This window comes from Protopterus annectens, chromosome 7.part0 (genome assembly GCF_019279795.1).
Source record: "Protopterus annectens isolate FY-2018-M chromosome 7.part0, PAN1.0, whole genome shotgun sequence".
Lineage (NCBI taxonomy): Eukaryota > Metazoa > Chordata > Ceratodontiformes > Protopteridae > Protopterus > Protopterus annectens.
Window position 1 is genome coordinate 799,691,837 of NC_056739.1, and position 20,881 is coordinate 799,712,717.

General features: G+C 39.8%; 1 protein-coding gene across 1 annotated transcript in view; it reads right to left on the minus strand.

Annotated features, from left to right (window-relative positions):
* The window catches only part of TMEM88 (transmembrane protein 88), a 66,379-nt gene extending 46,034 nt beyond the window's left edge, over positions 1–20,345 (minus strand). The window contains exon 1 of the mRNA XM_044076101.1: positions 19,686–20,345. Coding sequence (XP_043932036.1) covers positions 19,686–20,150 — 465 coding nt within the window. The 5' untranslated portion in view covers positions 20,151–20,345. The remainder of the gene's footprint in view (positions 1–19,685) is intronic.
* Positions 20,346–20,881: the final 536 nt, after the last annotated feature.

Genomic DNA, 20,881 nt, shown 5'->3' on the forward strand with positions numbered 1-20,881 from the left:
AGAACAACCTGTTGTTTTTGTATTTGAATCGTATACCCCTACTAAGTATATGTATACTTAACTTGCTTGTTTTCTACCTACAATCACTGCATTACTATTCTTTGTAACCTAAGTGGTACAGCAGTTTGTATTGTTACCTCATAGGAAGAGGTTCTCTGGTTCGATTTTCAGCTGGGGTGCCTTCTGTGTGGAGTATGCATGTTATCCCTGTGTTTGTGTGGGTTTCCTCCGGGTGCTCCAGTTTTCTCCCACATTACAAAGACATGCATCTGGAGAGTTTCTCCTTGGGCCTCTGCTGAAAATTGGCTTGTTTCAAGTAAACCCGGCAAACAAACGTTAAATAAATAAATCTAGACTATATGATTTTATCATTGAAATGTATAACATGTATTTTCATTTTGTACTTGTATGTGAGATTGGATCAATATTTGTATCTGTACATTATGTATGTATCTTACGTTTATTTATAAATGTGGAGCTTTTCTCACCAAGCCTCTGCTGAAAAAGGACATTTTGTCCAGTTGGACTTTCCAAGTAAACAAAAGTAAAACAAATGTAAAATAAATAAACAAACAAACAAACAAACAAACAAACAAACAAACAAATAAATAAATAACCTGAAATCAGCCAGATGAGCTGGTTCAAAGGGAACAAATGTTAGCTTCTCTAACATAAAATTAATGTCCCAAGGAGGAGCCACTGGTTCTCTTGAAGGTCTCTTATGCAAACCTCTTTCAAAAACATGTTGAAATGGGAAAGATTTGAAAAAAGGGGGATCCATGGGCAGAAATGCTGAAATGGTAAACAAATGAACCTTGATAGAGAAGCAAGACAGGCAATAGAAAAGCATCTCACACAAATATTGTAAAAAAAAAAGAGCAACTTTACTCTGAATGGGTTCTGGTTATATTTTTGGCACCAACTAGAAAACATTTTCCATTTGCTAATATATGATTTTATAGAAGAGGGCTTTCTTGCCCCTATTAGTACCTCCTGCACATCCTCAGTGAAGAAGTGCTTAAAAGGTACTAAGACCCTATCATCCAGGCAGTCAGATAAAATAGTTTGGGGCTGGGATGTATAAAATGTCCTTGTTCTTTTTTTTAAAAAACAGGAAAATCTTTATTAAATTATTACTTATGGCATAGGGCATCATACATTTATGTAAATGAAAACAAACCATCTTGACATATTTTCAGTTGCAAACATTATAAATCACTTATAATCTTGCCAGTCATTGTCAGTCAAATATTACAAAGCTCTTTTAATTCCCACCTTCCCTTAGACCTCATTCCTCCTTCAAAACAATATTCTTCATGCATTGTTCCCACAATTCCCATTTTTTTCATGTAATTTGTTCCTACCCTTTTCTAAAGATCCCAATTCTGGTTGTTTTATCTCTGTTACTATACTCACTACTTCTAGTACAGTTGGTTTAGACTTTGATTTCCATTTTCTAAGAAATGCTTTTTTTGGCAGCCACCAGAATTAAACTCAGCAGTGCCTTACTGTGTCTAGGCAATTCCAATTCTGTATCTCAGATAAAAAAAATAACTTCCTTAGTTACACCAATTTCCTCACCCAGTATTTCTGACAGAGTAGCCTGGGGGGAATTTGTAAAGTCTGCCAGCTCATTGCACTCTGAAGAAATATGTTCCCAGTTACCACTTTCTTCTCTATTCTTATGTGACTAGATCCAGTCTGTGAAGAAACATGTGGTAATTGCCCATGGCCAGTTACAAAAAAAGGGAGAACCACTGTTGCCTGTGCGACGCCGGTGCCCTGGCCCAGCAATCAAGGAGCCTCAATCCTCACCACTAACACCAGTGAAGTGCATCTCATATAGGAGGAAAGGATAACAAATACACACAGTAAAGTGCAATTTGCCTTAAGAGCACACAGAGATCAGTCAGTCCAGGGCTGGTCACTCCCTTGCTCTCCAGGTCCCCAATAAGACTCCCCACTGGCACAGCTCTAAGGTCCAGATCTCAGCCTAGTGGGCACCCTCTCTGTCCAACCAGTGCTTCGTATCCCTGCCCAAGTAGCTGACACACACACACACACACACATACACACACCCTTTGAGAAGAGTTCATACAACCACACAGACACTCCTGGGAAAGGCTGTCACAGGTTATTCAGCTGTGCCTCTTTTTCCAAGACTATATGCTAGTACCAGCTGCTACCACCCACTAATATTTATCAGCTACCCAAAGGCCCTTAAAAGGGTGTCCAATTATTACTGTGCAATATTATTATCCAATTGGTAGTATAGTCCAGGGCTAATGCTAATGAAGTGGCTTTGTACAATTTTACCACAGGCATGTAAGTACTCTAAAAAGCTTAAATTATCTCTACAAAAACAGCCACAGTTGAAAGGGTTTAAAATATTTAATAACAAATAGAACACAAGACAATAATTTTTACTACACAGTGCTAGTCAAGAGTTCAGAAATTACAGAGAAATACTTAAAATAATTCAGTAGTACAGTTCTGACATCACAGAAAAACAGTCTAATGTTTCTAGTTTTCAGTTATTTCTAAGAGAGAACACAAGTCTAAGATAAACTTACATATAGAGCAAGACAGTGCTGGTGAGTTGGATGGTCAAGACAAAAATGCTTAATGCTCTCTGATTCTATTTGTTTTTAAAATCACATTCCTGGTTCACGTTACATCATTCTTCACACTTCCCTGGGTTCCCAGACTAACAGAAACTACATTTACATTCTTCACCTCTGGGCAGAAACCAGAGCAATAAAGGACATTTATGCATGCAAATTCTGGCCATTAAGACTGACCTTAAAACAATAGGCAGGATGCCTCACTCTAGACTTACTGACTCCGAGTTTTAACATCAAAGGGTCACAGCATGCTTTACTTGGTCAGTAGAGTGCACTGTTGATACAATTTTTCCAGTTCCACATGTAACACTATTTTTACCATTTAAGACAACAAGCCCATGGTTTACATTAATATTTACAGATGACAGAATTATCTCCAAAATTATATCTGGCTAGGCTGGCAGCCTTCATCTATCTTCACCCAATCTTCACAGCCTGAACCAGAAGGGGTGTCACCACAATGATCTTTGGGGATTCCTTCTGAATCTTTAGAATTACCTTGAATATTAGTGGAAAGGGTAGAAAAGCATACAGTAATATTCCTGTTGAAGGAAAGGAAAAGGCATATGTCTTCTAGACCTTCATGCATGAAGTCTTGGAACAGAATTTTGCCAGATGATTGTTCATTGGGAAGGCAAAATGGCCTACTTGAGGAACTCCAAACAGATGGATCAGATCTTGGAAGACCCCTTGATCTAGTTTCCATTCATGAAGGTCTGTTTTTGTCTTGCCCAGCTTGTCTGCCATACAGTTTTGCTCTGATAGAATGTAGGAATAGAGTGATATTGTGCTATAAAACAGAGTACGACCTGATTCTCCCTTGCTCATTTATGTACCACATCACTGTGATATTGTCTGTCACAGCTTGAAGTGGTGCTGGGGACCGAAGGTGATTTAGAGAGTTGACTAACTTGATAAGGGCAAACATCTCTGTTACATTTATATGCCTGTGTCTGTCTCTGTTGTCCCAGATACCTTGCACTTTTATCCCCTTAACACTGATTCCCTAACAAAGTGCAAGGTAACTGTGGTGAAAGCTGTTTTGGAGCAGGAGAGGATACAGAAACAGCTGGTTTTAGGGTACTTGATGTTTCCACCAAGTGATTTCTCTTCTCACACATCCTTGAACTGGACTCTGAAATGATAATGAGTTGGGTGCTGGTGCTGGGACCAAGGAGACTTCAGGTACCATTGTATCTTTCTCATGTGGAGTTCTGCCAGAGGTATCATGAGAATTGTAGCTGCCATGAGACTTAGAATCCTTAACTTTCCCCTCCCTTGCCCACTCAGGGAACTGCAACAGTCGCAGAATAGACTGCTTACAGTGCATAGTGGCTGTATGTGTAATACCAGAGGAGTTTGGGAAATAAAATGGAATATATCTAAATATAGACATGTTTTCCTATGGATGAAAAGCTCATTGTACTGAGGTTCTCTTGGCATCCCAGTTTGCATATAAGATCTCAAAGAGAGAGATTCCTGATACTTTGAAAAAGAGTCTGCATAGATAGGCAAGCCATCTAAATATGGAAAAATGTGGATACTCTGTAGCCTGCAATGTGCTATAACTGGAGATAGACACTTTGTAAACACTCTTGGGGCAGTGGATAGCTGAAAGGGTAAGGCAGAGAACAGATAATGTGATCCAGATGCATAAAAACTTAAGAAACATCTGAAGCCTTAATGGATAGGAATGTGATGATAAGCACCGTTTCTACCTAGGGTTTCCAAAACATCTTAAATGAGGAAGAAGGGGTGAGAGATTGTGTTATGAAAGCATCCTGAACTTGGGCACTATCACAAACTGGGTTAAGAAAAAGGTCCAGAACTGATCTCCAGGCAGTTTCTTTTTCTTTTTTTTGGCATCAGAAGCATTCCTGAATGAAAACCTCTTCCCCACTGGGAAAAGGGAACTATTTCTATTACCCCCTCCCCCCCCAATACAGCATGTGCTGTAGGACAAGGCAGAACAGAGGTTTGGTCAGGGGATGTGGAACTATTCCCTGCAAAGGAGGGTCTCTTCCCACTGCCATCTGTACCCCTGCTGAATCAGACTCAGAACCCTTTTGTGTGAAACAGCCTATCGTTAAAGAATGAGAAAAAGAGAATGTGACTTTCTGGAAGGGATAAGAAATTGCCAGGGTGTGATGGGGGACGAGGCCTCTTATATAGTCATTCTGACTTATTTGACTGTCCTTTGTTCTGGGGGGTTCCTGCTTTCTTTTAGGGAACCTCCCCACCATTGTATTTTAATGTCTGCTTACCAGCATATTGCTGAGACTGTTTTTTTTTTTTTTCTTGCTGCAGTTGGGCAAGGGAGCAAAATATCCCTGGAAATTTTAGAGAAGGAGGGATAAAAAATCTGAGAGATTCCCTGTATATCAGCTTACCTCTCTCATCACATTTTCGATAACCTTTGCAGCAACGGGACTAAAATCTCTATCCAAAGGTGAATTTAAAATCTCATTTTTACATCCTCTAGGAAGTTCTGAGAATGAGGCCAGGCAAACCTCCTCAACACAGTTTCAGTGGCAGCCTCACTGGATGTAGTGTTTACAGTCATTAACACACTTCAAATGAGCAGTGACCTGAAAAAAAAAAAAAAAAAAAAACACACACAAAGCAGATTTTTTCCTCACAGGGAGGAACTGTAGATAAAACATTCCTCATATTTTCACAGTTAGTCAGAATAAACTTTAACATATGTACCTGAGAATTCAAAGTTCTAAAAAATTAAAGTTGCAGAAGTAAACACTTTTCCCCAAACTTAAAAATAGTTTTCCCATTCTTATCAAAAGGGTAAGGATTAGCGTTAAAATGTTTGGCAGCAGCTGGATTACGTGACGCTATAGCTCTGAGTCATGTTTGGGAAGACCACATAAAAACTTAAAAGACTGAGGAACTTTATATGTTCTTATACCCAGTCAGTTGAGTCAGGAAAATTACAGGCTGCGACACATACTTCCTCCAGAGCTGACAGAACTAGGGAAATGGGTAAAGGTTCTGGAAATTCCTTTTGCAACAGTTGATAGTATTTTCTGGGAGACTGAGAAACCTCAGTGTTCTCCCTCTGAATACACTTGCATATTCTGGAAATAGTCTCAGAGAAAGAGCACCATTGATAGGGAGATTCATGTAACATGCTCTCCACTGAATCTGAATCAGAATTTTGAGGGACAAAACTGTATCTGTTCCATCAATTTCCACTCTGGATTTAATTTTTTGAATCTCTTCAGGAAAAGAGGAATCATTTTTTCTTTTACCAGAAACCACCTGATAAGAAAGGTCAATAGCCCATACAACACTTAATAAACTACTCCTGTCCAATGAAACTGAAGCAGGAGAAGCTTTAAATTTAGTTTTCTGTTTCTTTGTGACAGAAAAATTAAAGGAAACACACTTTTAATGGCAGCAATAGCTTCCTCAGGGATGGGCAAAACATTCTGGTTAAGCAGGGGCACGTTCCCTGCCCTTTTTCACAACACCAACAAAAGTGGTTCTCCGTTGCCCACTATGGGGAGCCCAATAGCGGCAGAGGACATTGCTAACTGCCAGTCCATAGTGTCAGTATGTGTCACACTAGAGTTAATTAGGAAAAAGAAAGACTGGCCTGAGGAACCAGCTTGGCCACAACGGAGTCTCTTACCTGCATCTGAGGCAAATTACCTGCCTGCTGTGGTGATAAAAGCTGCTTAATTAATTTTTTCAAACTCCTTTATTGAATTATCACTTAATACATGGGAAGACATGCATTTATTTAAAGAAACACTGTGTGAGTAACATCTGCTAGCTGAGAATTATGAGTAATGATCTTTGAGATCTTTTATTGACAATTGCTCAGATAAAAGTTTGTTTGCCTGAGCAGCACAAAACACTCAAAAACATTGTTTCTTTGCAGTCCAAATCACTACACCTCCCATGCACTGGCATATTATAATCATTTGAAGTTGCTGCTTCACAATAAAAAAAAAATGGTTTCCTGATAGATGAATTTACACAGAAATATATTTGGCAAGTAATATTTGCTGAATTTTGCACTGTCATCTTTTCATTATAATTCCAAAAAAGGAATATTACAATAACATGAATAATTAATATTTTTGTCTGATTGGCTGTACCTCTCAACCTCTTAGCACAAGAAATCTGGACAAAGCCTGACATAATGGGGGGACAAAGAGCTAAAAGTAGGGACGAATTTTAAATATTGCTCTTATAAACTTAAAAAGTTGCTAGAATAACAGGATTTGTGTTAGCATGGATTTTCTTAATTAAATTAGGTCTGAAACTCAAATGTAAGTCATTTTTCTTTAGGAATTTCAATCCTCAGTGATTTGCTAGAAAACCACAAATTTTATGAGGAACAGGCCAAAAATATGAGGCAAAAATATGTGTAGTTGAGTGGTATGCATGCTTTAAAGTTTTAAAAAATGATGTTCTCTGGAGCAACCTCTCTTATCTAGGAGTCTGAACCCTCTACACACTCATGTTTGCACACATATACTCACATATGCAAACACACAATCATACACACTTGCATATACACATGCACTCATGCACAGTCCTATCTACACATGCAGTTGCACACAGCTGCTTACAAGCACTCACAAACTCGAATACACTCACATTCAAATACATACACACGAACATTTGCAGACAACCGGACACACACACACACACTCACACACACACACACACACACACACACACACACACACACACACACACACACACACACACACACACACACACACACACACACACACACACACACACACACACACACACACACACACACACACACACACACGCACACACACACACACACACACACACACACACACACACACACACGCACACACACACACACACACACACACACACACACACACACACACACACACACACACACACACACACACACACACACACACACACACACACACACACACACACACATGCATTCACACACTTTATCTCTAATGTCCCTTTTCGGAGGCACAGCATTGTTTAGTTGTTGTTGTTGTGTCTTTCGGCTTTTCCCGGTTAGGGGTTGCCACAGCGAAACTCCGATCTGCTAATGATTGGCAGTAGATTTGTATGTACTGGCTTGCTGGGCCTAACGCACAACCTTCAAAGACGGAACGTCCATTCACGCATGTCAGAAGACGCTCTAACTGAGAATCGAATGGGCAACATCTAACTGTGAGGCGACAATGCTACCGCAGCACCTCCACCACAGTTCTGCACAGCATTGTTTAGTAAACAAAAAAAAAATCTGAGCCAGGTGCTGGGGGCAGAGTTCATGACTTTATTTAAAATGGGGGTTCAATCCCCCTTACCCTGTGGTTCCAGTGCCCTTGAACAAAATTTCAACCCACCTGAGGTGGGTGCTGGTAGCTTAGGTGGATGTTAAGTATCCTGTGGTACTTACCTGATAGAAGGTTATGTGAATTTCACTACTATTCTGGCCAAATTTCAGCCATTTATGTAAATCCATTGTGGACCATCCCTGAAAACAGGCTACAAGCCTAGATGGACTAACTCAGTCCACAAAAGTAAATTACGCATAAATAAGTACAAGTACTACTTACACATACACATTGTTTTATTAAGTCATAGGTTATAGATTCATAGGTAAGTACTATTTATTTATTTATTTATTGCAGTTGGTTTACCAGGATAGTCCATTGGGCCACAAGGAACCCGTTTTCAATGGAGTCCTGGGGGGAAAAGCTCCAAAAATACATTTTACATACCTACAAACATATATTCACACATACATTCAAAGTTTAACAATAAGGTAAAAAAGCAAAAAATGTACAGCTAGATACAATGTGCAGAAAAATGTAATAATATTAATTTGTACAGAAATATCCATTTATACAGAGTAGTTAGGAAAACTTAGTCACTAGAAAGTTAGAGGAGATTCAGTGGCATGATGAAGTGGTGGAAGAAGAGAATCATTGGACTTATCTAATAATTTCTATAGAAATTTGGGTATAGTAAGATGTAGCAGAGTATGGAGGGCGAGAGAAGAGAAGAGTAGGTTATGTAGGGTGGGAGCAGGAGCATTCCCACTGAGATGCTAGGTGTGTATAGAGAGATTTTTTGAAAGCAGAGTGATTAGAGGTGGTACGTATGAGTGAAGGAAGGGAGTTCCAGATGCGAGCTAGGTTGAAAGATAGAAGGTTTTTGCCTGGGGGATATGTATGTTTATGGACTTTGAGTAGGTTTTGATTGTTTGATCTTAATACTCTATTGGGTAGATGCATATTAAATGCAGAAGAAAGGGAAGGACAGAGGGAGGGCTTGAGAATAAGCTTGTGGGCTAGAGTTAGCTGAGTGTAAGTGAGTTGATTGGGAAGTTCTAGCCATTTTAGTTTCTGGAGGGAAAAGCAGTGGTGAGTGGAAGATTTGTGGCTGGTGGCGAATTTTGCAATTTTGTTGTAACAAGAGGAAAGTTGTTTTTTGAGAGAGGATTGAAGATTAGTTAGGAGTGGGGCGCCATAGAGGAGGGAGGGGATAAGGAAGGATGAAGCAAGTGTTATTTTGGTAGCAGAGGTAAGGTAGGCATTTTGTCTATAAAGCATACCAAGTTTTTGGTGGGTTTTTTTGATGTTTTTTTGTAGGTGCGAGGTAAATTTAAGTTGGTTGTCAATTTGTACTCCAAGTAGCTTGGTCTCTGACACTAATTCTAGGGAAGAGTTATCTTGGCTAGTGATTGAAAATGTATTCATGTTGAGATGAGTAGCTTTAGAGGGAGTAAAAATCATTAGCTTGGTCTTGGAGGCGTTAAGAGCCACATGAATGTTCATATGGAGTTGCCCCTGCCTTTTCCATACTTGTCTCCATCTGTTTCAGTCACCTTAAAATCCACTCTGTACAGCAGCAGTTGACTACCTGATGGCAGTCCATCATGATTGCTCTCTCTGAGAAGTACTGTAATTTCCTGATATCTCCTTTAAGCCTTCCTGAGCCCCCAGTTTGATGAGACACTAAATCAAATTCCTATCTACCTGAGATGGTGGTATCTTTATGAATGTTAAACATCCAGTTGACTCATCTGATGGTAGAGCACATGAATTTTACCATTGCCATGGCCAAATTTCAGCTATTGGTATAAATACATTTATTTGTTTCCCCTGAAAAAAAGGCCACAGGCCTAGTGGGACTAGCTCAGTTAACAAAAAATAAGTACACATAAACAAATGTAAGTGGTATTTTTCTGTCCATGCCTATGCACCCTGGCAAAGACATACACACTCGCACACACACACACACACACACACACACACACACACACACACACACGCACACACACACACACGCACACACGCACACACACACACACACACACACACACACACACACACACACACACACATACACACACACACACACACACACACACACACACACACACACACACACACACACACACACACACACACACACACACACACACACACACACACACACACGCATATGCACATCTGCTTTTGTGAAAATAACACAAATGCACATCATATCATGGGTTGTGGGTTCTTAGGTAAATAGTAGGTCCACATGAGTGTTTTATATGGAGCTACTGCTCACCTTTTTCAATCTTATCTCCTTTTGTTTCAATCATCTTAAAATCTCCTCTATACAACAGTAAACTTTCCTATGGCAGTCCATAATCACTGCTGTCTCTGAGAAGCAATATTGCCTAATGTCTCCCTTAAGCCTTCTCCCGTGCTACTCCAGTTTCCATCCTTTTCCTCCCATCTCCAAGTTTTTCCCGTTCTGATGCTGATAATATCATGTGACACATTTTTATCACACGTCCTTTACCCTTTTCTGCTATTGTATGAGTACATGAGGCAATGTGAAATTGTTCTGTACTACACATTCTACATTCTCCTAACTGTCTTGGTAGCTCTCTGTTGTACTTTGTGAACCAACTTGGTATTTCTCTCCAAATGCGGCCTTTACAAATGAATGCAGTATGCTATATGAAATAACAGAGTCATCAAGGATGACCACTGACATTTATCCAGCCCACACTCTACCATTTCCCAGCATTCTTTTTTGCCTTTTACTCTGCCAACCAGGTTTCATTCCAAGTGTGCAGGCTTTAAGACCCAGATTTGCTTCCTGGGTCCTACTTAGGTGTATTCCTCCTAATATACAAATCCCCCAAGTTCCCCCACTGAAATGCATACCTGTATAACTTTCTGCACTGAATTCCAGGCATCAGCAATCGTTTTACCCTCTGAATTACTCTGAGCCTTGGTAGAAGCCAATTCCTTCAATTTATAACTGCTACACTTTATTGTTGCCTTGCTCTTTAAGACTATACATGTTCGTTTTTTGCTAATCTGTCTTCATTTGGGTTCTGATGCAGACCAAGCAACATCCATGCTGCTCTGTTATGAACTGTTTCTAATCTCTCAGTTATCTTAATTTCTAACTCCTTTCTTGTGGTTGACAGAAGTATAGTGCCAGCCCCCAACAGACACACACACACACACACACACACACACACACACACACACACACACACACACACACACACACACACACACACACACACACACACACACACACACACCCTCTGAATACTGGTCATGAATGCTGGTTCATCACTGCAGATTGTATTCAATTTGAAATGCCGGAAACTGTTTATTCTCATAAGCATTACACATACATATCCAGAATGCATTTGAACCCATGTCAGATCTCACATGTACTCGCTGTCACCTTGATTAAGTCACTTTACCTCCCTGTGATCTCACATCTGAAGTGTAAATGTGTCACCACTGACAATAAGTCCAATGAGGCTCCTGGGTTAAAAAAAAAAGCAATAATGATACATATCATTGAGAAGAAATATAGGAATAAAATCTCCATTGTTTGTGCCTGCTGGCCCCATCTCTGGCTGGTGTATGTACTCCTCAGATTGCAGCTGTCCCAGTTCCAAGTGTGTGGCATTTAATTGACCTAATGGATGCATCACTATCAGTTGTCTTTTACAGGGGAGGGGGGACATTACTCTTTCTCAACAGGAGGTACTGATTGATATAAACCAGATGTTCTGATGGAATGCAGCTATCTTTGCTCTCTGTTATGTTATAACCCTCCCCCATAGGAAGTACCACTGATTCCCTTATGGGGGGGGGGGTGAGTTAAGAGGTAGTGAGTAAGAGTGCAATCACAATGGCTTTTCCTTACAGGCACCTTAACCAGGATGTTGCATGGAAGGAAGGCTAACACCAAGCGTACTCTGATTTCCTGTTTTTCCCATAATTAGAGCGATCCACTTCTATACACACCTAGCCACACTTAAGCTGTGTGACGCACATGCCTGTGTGAGACAGACTGCTATTTCTTATTGTCACTTCTGGTGCAAATCTCTGCTACCTCCACGCCTGCATTTAGTAGTGATTCAGATAATGGAAAAAGAGTGTAGGGGCTAATTATTCATTGTTAGAAGTTATTTTTTTTAATTGCAAGATTTAATTATCTTATTTAAACTTGGCTCCAGCCTCTGAATGTGTTATATAAACATTGTATATTTGCATTGTCTTTACTCTGGTGATGTTTTATCCTCTGGTCCAGGCAGAGGTCATAATAAGTCTTTTGTGAATCAACACTATATTCTAGCTATCAGACAGTAAATAAACTTATAAATAAATGATTACTTTGTTACTTATTGCCTGTCAGTTATGCATTTAGACTTGCATGGTATGGGTTTACTTCTACCAGTGAATTAAATACATATTCTGTTCTGTAAATTTATTTCCAGTTTGTATGGACACTTGCTCTTACATATTTTGTGAATGTTGACTTTTGCCTGAGTTGTGGATAAAAATGGTCTTTTCTGGATTAATACTCTTACTCAGTAAACAGACAATACTAAAAAATTAAATCATTCAAGGAATGCCAGTGCAGTGTCTTTGTGTTTCCTGTCGCACTTTACAATCAGCAAAGTACAGACCTCAACTGAGATGTCAAACTTAGAAAACTTGTTTAAAGCAGAAAGGCTACCTAGAAAGATGGGCATACCTCTCAACTGTCCAGATTCTTGTCTCATGTTTTTTTCTGCTCCTCATAAAAAATTTGATTTTCTGGCAAATCAGTGATGATTGAATTCACTAAATAATGACGGACATTTGAGTTTCAGACTTTATATCCTTCAGAAAATACAGTGCAACAAGAACTTTTACTCTAACAACTTCCTAAGTTTATAAGAGCAATATTTAAAATTTGTTCCTGTTTTTGGGCTTTTGTCCCCCTATTATCTTTGGATTTGTCTAGATTTATTGTGCTAAGAGGTTGGGAAATATGAAGAGAGGCATATTTTATTCTTAATACACGATGCTGGTTATGGTGAGGAAGAGCTCTGTTAAAGAAAAGTATGATAGCCTTAGACGAGAGTGATCTGGTTAAAGATAAACAAGACAGTATAAGGTGAGGGTGAGCTGCTTATTGCACTGACCCTTAGCTCCTTGGCATACCCCTGTACTAGTACCTGATAAGGAGCATTGGCACAGTGTGCAGAACCGGATATGTGTTTGAGGGAGGGCTTGACCCGCAGCTCCCAAACATGTGTTTTGGGCCTCCATGATGGCCTCAGAGACATGATCAGATCTCTTAAGGGTGGGCGTTTTCTGGAACTGTGAATCCATCTCTTTTTCCTGTATGGTTGCTGTATGGGATGAGACATCATAGACTAAACACACTTTTGAGCTGGCATGGCATGATACCTCTGTAAGGCCTGTTTCAGCAGCAGAAGTAACTATTTTCCAGTGTCTGTCAACTGGAACTCATTGTTCTCTTGTCTTCCCTCACCACTTATATAGCCTGGACATAACAACTGGGCATGTCCTCCATCATTGTTAATGTAACAAGTGAGTACGTTCTCTGTCATTTAGGTCCTAACAACTTAAATGCTGTGGGGGAAAGGGGAGATGTAGCGGGCACTAAAGGTAATAAAAGAGCAGACTAAATACATATTTGGTTATCTGTGGCCTTAACATTGCATTTACACGTTTACACATATCTGTCACAATAGTATGCTTTTACTACCCAAATATAACTAACATTACTGTTTCTGTGAGAGTAACTGATGCTATTGTCACAGAAACATTGATTATGAAAGCAGATAATGATTGCTTGGCCAGATATTCTACCCCTTTCCTTGCACACTGAATACACTTCAAATCTAACTTAAAAATTGGGTTATCAGCTCTAATAGGCATGGCTTTATGTATATCTGATGTATGTTTGACCTTGCTAAGGCAGGCTGTGCTAATTCTCCATCGCTCTGTGAATTAATATTTCCTTGTGCCTCCTTGAACTATTTGCATTGTATGTATCTATTGATATGTTTGAATTAATTAGAAGTTACAATCATGTCTTCCTTTTGCTTTCTTCTCTGAGACTTTTTAAAACTGTGCATGTTAGTTTTTGTAGTCTTTCTTCACTTGGCTTCTGATGCAAACCAGGTAACAGTTATGCTGCTCTTCTGATTTTAACCCCTCTGTCATACCTCTCAACTGCTATGACTTAGGCATAACACTATGATTTTTGCTCTCAGATTTAGCATTGTTCTTCCTAGAATTATGTATTCCTCATAAAGTTAGACATGTTTATGGATACATATATTATGTCTATACAAAGTATCCCTACCACTAACTATATAAGGTCTACTATACAAAAAACTTTTATTGTAAAAAAATAAGAAAGTGCTCCTCTGACTCTCTGCTATAACTTTTAAAGGCCAGTGCTATGATTTTTAAAGCATGGAGTTTTGATATGTTTGGTATCTCTGTGTCTTTAGAAAGATGAACTCCTTTGGACCTCAACACAGACCTCTAAATGGGTTTTACCATCTGTCTTTATCTAGACATGATAATGTAATGTTTACTTCTGGTGATGGTTTTTCTGGTCTGTTCCAGCACTGCACCTACCTCACTGCTTACTATATCACAGGTTCTTTTCCTTGCCTCACTCTTATTATTGCTACTTCCTTTCCAGCTTTGGATTCTTTCCCTGTACATTTGCTTCCCAGACCCATTACAGCACACTGAATTTAAGGTACCATGCCCGCCAGCATAGCTATGGGTCATGAATGAAAAAGACTTTGCCTTCCTTCCAAGCCTTCTGGACTACCATTCAAATGTCATTGAAACAGACTGCCCCTTTGCTACATAATGCATTACCATCCTTATATCTGACTGAACTCCATTTAGTATGAGTCTACGTCCTCAATAGCTAATGTTAGCCAAAGTTTTACCCAGGTTACCACCACAGTATGCATTCAACGAATTTCTAATTTTGCATTAACTTTGTGTTACCATATCAGATGCCTTACTGAGTCTGGGTCACAGCCCCTTTCTAGTATGTATCATGGGTATACAATCAAACATCTCCCTTAGCTTCATGTCATATGACCATTCTGTCATGAATCCATCCTGCCTTGTATGTTGTGTCCCAGTGGCTCTCATTTATTTGTCATCAATGACTGCAAGACCAGAGGCCAGACTGCTAAGTCAACACTTAACTTCTTCTGAGCTCTCCAAGAATCATAGGATGAATGACACAAGACCCCTGTCTGATCTTTATTATGTGAATATGTTAGGGTCAATCCCCTTACCAGAACAGTTTTAGAGAACTGACAGGATATCTGGGAATTCCATTGTCCAAATCAGCAAATCACAGGAGTAGGATAAAGCTGATGACAGAGTGAGGGCAGATGTGGATCTCCTTCACAAGAAAGGGACACAACAGAGCCATGAAATGAGAAAGCTATCACTCTGACCTCAGATGCAGGGAAAATCATGAAACCCCTAGTGACTGAAATAATTTTAGAATATTTGTAAGTTCATTGAGGCACAGGCCCAAGTCAGCTAGGCTTATAACAGGAACATCATGCAACAGAGACCAAAAAGAGTTCTTTAACTAGGCTACAGGCTATACACCAGAGAGGGGCTTTGGTAACTAAGGCCTGTTTAAAGTTTAGTTGGCTTTCTTAGACTGTGCCATGTACAAATTTAGAGAACAAATCAGATTTAAAGTAGATTTTAGATTTGCAGCCACTGTAAAACACTGAATAGACAACATGATGTTGATGGTTATAGTAAATGGAGTTCAGTCAGATGGAAGGATGGTACACAGTGGTGTGCCAAAGGGGGGTCAGTACTATGACTTGTCCTTTTCAGTGTCTTTGTAAGTGACATTGCAGGAATAGCAGAAGACAAATATGGCCTTTTTAGTGATGACACAATGAACATACTTAGGTTGCTATACAAGAATGCATAGAAAGTGTAAGAAGAGATGGGGCATGATTGTATGAATGATCTAAAGTACAGCAGTTTAAATTCACTGCAAAATTATGTATCTGGGAAGGAAAATACCAGAAAAAGAGTCGATAGCATTCTTTGAATTAGCTGTAAAAAGAAAAGGACCTGTAGTAGTCATATCAATTACCCTAAAGGTATATAAGCAATGACAAAGAGAATCACAGAAGGCTGCTGAAACATTGAAATGTTTAGAGGAAGACATTATGCGTAGGAAACAAATGATCATCAGCCTTTTATAAAGACAGTTGTTAACAAACATACCTGGAATACTATATGCAGTTCTGGAGATCATATCACTGCAATGACATATATTAGAGGCAGTTCAGTGAACAGAAACAAAAATGGGTATGTTTTTCCCCTGAGAAAGAATATATAGAGATTAGGAGAGCTTAACATGTAAATCTGAAAGAAATAAAACGGAGGATGAGACATGACGGAATCTTTTAAGTACCTTTTGAGTATCAGAAAAAGAGATAAATGAAAACTGGCACCATGTGAAGTCACCTAGCAGACAACTGACTGCAAATACATGAAAGTATTATTTCACAGAAAGGATGGTGGGTGACTTTAATAAGCTATGTGAAAAAAGTAGTACAGTGAGACAGGGTAAAAACAGTTGAATGCATTGGACAAACATAAGGCAGAGGTGACATAAAAGGGAAAAATACAGCACTGGATGAGAAGACAACTGTCTTTTCTGTAGTGAGGGCAAATCAGGATTTAGCATGCCACTACTAAATAGCAATATCTGGAAAATAGTGGCAACTGCCAAATTACCTTTTAGTACCTTAGAAATCTCTCACCCTGAAAAATGACATGCAGACTCTAGCAGCTTTTCCTAAGTAATCTGCTTACTGTTCTAACTTGCTTGCTTTATAACAGCTCAAAACACTGAGTCTGGGAATGCACTTCATTCAGCATTTGCCTCAGGAGCCCCCTCCCCAATAAAGCTCATAAATTCAGCAGAGGTACGCTTTACTTACATAATGGGCTACATACTAAATGGCAAGATCTGGAAACCATTGGCGACTGCCAAAGAAACCATCAGTACCTTACAGTCATATCAGGCAATGTGTACATAGGTATGTATGTGGACCATCACTTTATAGCATATGTAGTAGCCGTGAAAGGAAAAAGAGATAAACTTATAGTTCTAAAAGGCACCCCCTTGACAGACTCATTTACAACACTGTGGCATCTCCTGTCACGGCCTGGCAGATGCACCCTTCCAGTTAGGAAGCTACAGCAGGGTAAATCATAATAAATGTACACTGTAAGGGGTGCAGGAGCTGAGCACTGATACTGACACTGGCATCGCTGGGAGTGGGGTATACTCAGTCAAGACTCGATGAAGAGGCCTGTGGCAGGCCATGAAGTGAGGCATCAGAAGCCAACAGCAAGCAGCCTTCAAAACAATTATTTACAAAAATGTCAGTTTAAAAACTACACACCACAACTGCAAGTGCTTGATGTTGGGTCATGAATATATGAAGCTGAGATAATGACTGTGGAAGAAGGAAACACATGCAGTATAGCCACACACAAATGTCCTTTGTTTAATTTTCTCATATCCCTTCCTTCCAAACAGCTTGTTACGGTCACCCAAGGGTGCTGTGATTAGAGATATAACTTTCCACTATCTGCAGTGACTCAAACGTGGTAACATAAAAGTTCAAGGGGCATAGCAGTGCAGGATGTTGTTTTCCCAGCAGTTCTTACCATGAAGGGTTATTGCCACTGTCACATCTGTCTTGAACATGCCTGATCCAAGAGCCACTCATGACCCCATCTTTCTTATTGCCCTTCCTCTTCTACTGCACCCCCTGTTTCTTATCTATAGATAATGTGGTGTACCTACATCGCAACCTTTCTTTCATTTCTTCTAATGGAAACATGCCCAGATTTGCAAATTTTGTCTTGATAATTGATAATCTAGCTTTTCCATGTCCCCCATTAAAGTTTTTGCATCTTTGTGTTTCATGTTTTCTACTAACTGAATTTCCCTTCCTGTGTGTATCCTTCAGAAACATATACTGGGCATCAGATGGGACCTTGCCAGTGTCCTGCTATCACCCTTGTGCTGTGTGCAGATCAGCATTTTATTAGGCACTGCTGGGGCTCTTTCACACTGTATGGTATGATTCTGCATCAGGCTCTTACCCCAAATCCATTTCCTCCTGTGCTAAGACTGTATGTTTTACGTGGACCATAACTTTACACTTATCTACATAAATCCCAACAGTCATCAGTATGCTGACTATGCAAACCCTTATAGTTTTTACTAAAACCCTATGCAAATCATTACATATTTTAGTAAAACCATTTCTTTCCAGCTTACATTCACAAGCAAAACTGCCACTAGAAACCTAAGAATGGCTGTTAACCAAGCCTGGGATGTAGCATGTATAAGTACTTCAGTAAAAGCCCATATTCTACTAAACTGTACAACTCCTTCACCAGCTGTAGCCAACTCACATATTTGTGAGCAGTGTGGATTCAACATGTTTGTGAAAAATGCTAAATAGCTTGTATATCTTGCTTTGTGTTATATTCCCAAACGCACTGATATTTAAACCAAAGGATTCTACACATGATTTACAAGTGATTCAAAATGATCCATGTGAAATCTTTTAGAGATCAAGTATTACCTCTTGGCCATCTATTCAGACATTCTGAGTACTTTAGCACCTCTACTACAGTGGTATGTGCACCCAAAAGAGCTCCAACATCAAAGATGGCTACAGCTATGCCAAATGCACCTAATTGTAGCTTGAGATAGGGTACCATATTTACACCTCTAACTGCATCTAGTTGCATCTTCAGATGGAGCATGTTTGTTCTGTCAAATCTGCATGTAGCTGCATAATTGGAGATAGCCACATCTGCACTTGAAACTCTCAAAGGTTCATCTAAATGAAGCTTCTGATGGAGCCATAACTATTCCCTCAAAACTTTACCTAGTTCTAGTTCAGCTAAGACACATCTGTGCCCCCAAAACTACAATCTATACTGCTCAAAACTGTGTATAAATCTAGATTTCAGCATAAACATATTTGACAGCCTTATAGCACCTAACGCATCTATTATGCCTCTGTTAAGTACAGACCTGGCCCAAGCTGCTCACACTAATGTTTCATTTTGGTAGCGTTAAGCAAAGAGGAGGCTTTTAAAATATGCTTGCAGTAACCTCTTTGGTATTGCCAAACCCCAAGCAATCACTCAGCTCCTCAAGTGTTCTGTTCCACTTTCAATGTGCAGCCAGATTTTGCAGTTTGCCATCAATTTTGGTCATGCTCCTAATGAGTTCTGCATCAAGATAGTCCATTAGCAGATTAACAGCTCTCTCTCTCTCTCTCTCTTTCTCAGGATCTGGCACCGCACCTATAACTGAACCATCATTTAGTAAAAGTCACCCTGAAAAATGACATTCAAACTATAGTTGCTTTTTCCAAGTAATCTGCTTATAGTTTTCATTACTCACTTTAGGACAGTTTCATGCAAAAAATACTGTCTCTGGGAATGTATTTCATTCAGCATGTGCCATGGGAGACCCCTCCCCAATGAAGCTCATTAATTAAGTAGTGGCACACTTTACTTACATACTATGCTGTATACTGTCAGCATGCAAATGGAGCCAGAATGAACATCCTGCACAATTCCTGTTTGCCACCACAGTCATGACAAGAAAGAAAGAACCTAAAAAATCAGGGCTTACCTTGGAATGACAGAGGAAGCCAAAGACAACCATAATTATGGCAGGAAGCAGAATGAGGCCGAAAATCACCCCTATAATGAGGATGTTGAAGATACCAATCAGAAAGTTCTGTGCCGAGATGAGAACAGCACATGCCCAACAATCAAGGGAACTGCGCAGCTCAAGCTGGTTGTCTTGGTCTGGAGCACTGTATGGAGGTGGCACGGACACTGTACCTTTGGGTTCTTGAGTTGCTGTGGTCTCCCTGATGACCGAACCCTCTGTCACACTCAGCTTTTCCAGGGAGTCAGACATTTCTGCAGCTAAAATGAACCCCTTAGGCTTAAAAATCCATTCCACCTTATCAATTTGTTTGAGGAATGTTTTCAGTGGATTCCAGAAAGAAGAAAAAGAAAGAGCTTTTCTAATATTCAGAACTGCAAAATGTTTCTTTTTCTTCTTGCGCAGAGATATATGGCACTGCATACAGGTTTACTGCATAAAAGTTCAGTGCGTACAGGTTCTCTATGTACAGGGTCACTACGTACAGGTTCACAGTATGCAGGTTCTTTTGTGCTCTGCCCTCCCAGAAGGAGGAAAGAAGTCTGTCCAACTGCAAACAAAGGAACAAGATATGCTGTTAATACCACATGCTTGTGGACGTACCTTGTAACCAACAGCCTGCTGTTAAAATGCAAGAACTCTAGAAGCATAGCCTGTTACAACCCCCAGGAGCCACCCCACCCCACCCCACAGGAGGCAGAGTTCCTGTTTATCTAAGAATGTGACACATCCCTTCCCTGATATCACAGGACTGAGTGATGTATGTATGTTGTGATGTGGGAGGGAAGTGTATTTCCAGACGCCAGTTTATACTGCATTCCAAAGATGGTCTTTAATTAACCCCTGAGGGGAATACACTTTATGGACTGTGAGGCAGGACTTTGCCCTTTAGTTTTAAATGAAGGAACAATGCAGACACAAGAACAGTGGGTTTATTATGTCATATGTTCATAGGTGACAGCTACAGGTGCCTTTACATTTACAGCCCCATACTACCAGAGTCAGTGTAACAAAAATCTGGACAAACATGCACATGTAAAATAAGCAGGCAGAATAACATCTCCCTTCTGTTGTATTAATATCAACACACTCTCCCTCACTAAGTCATCTACCTTGCTGTTAAAAGGCTACAGTTACCGACTGTACAAAGCAAT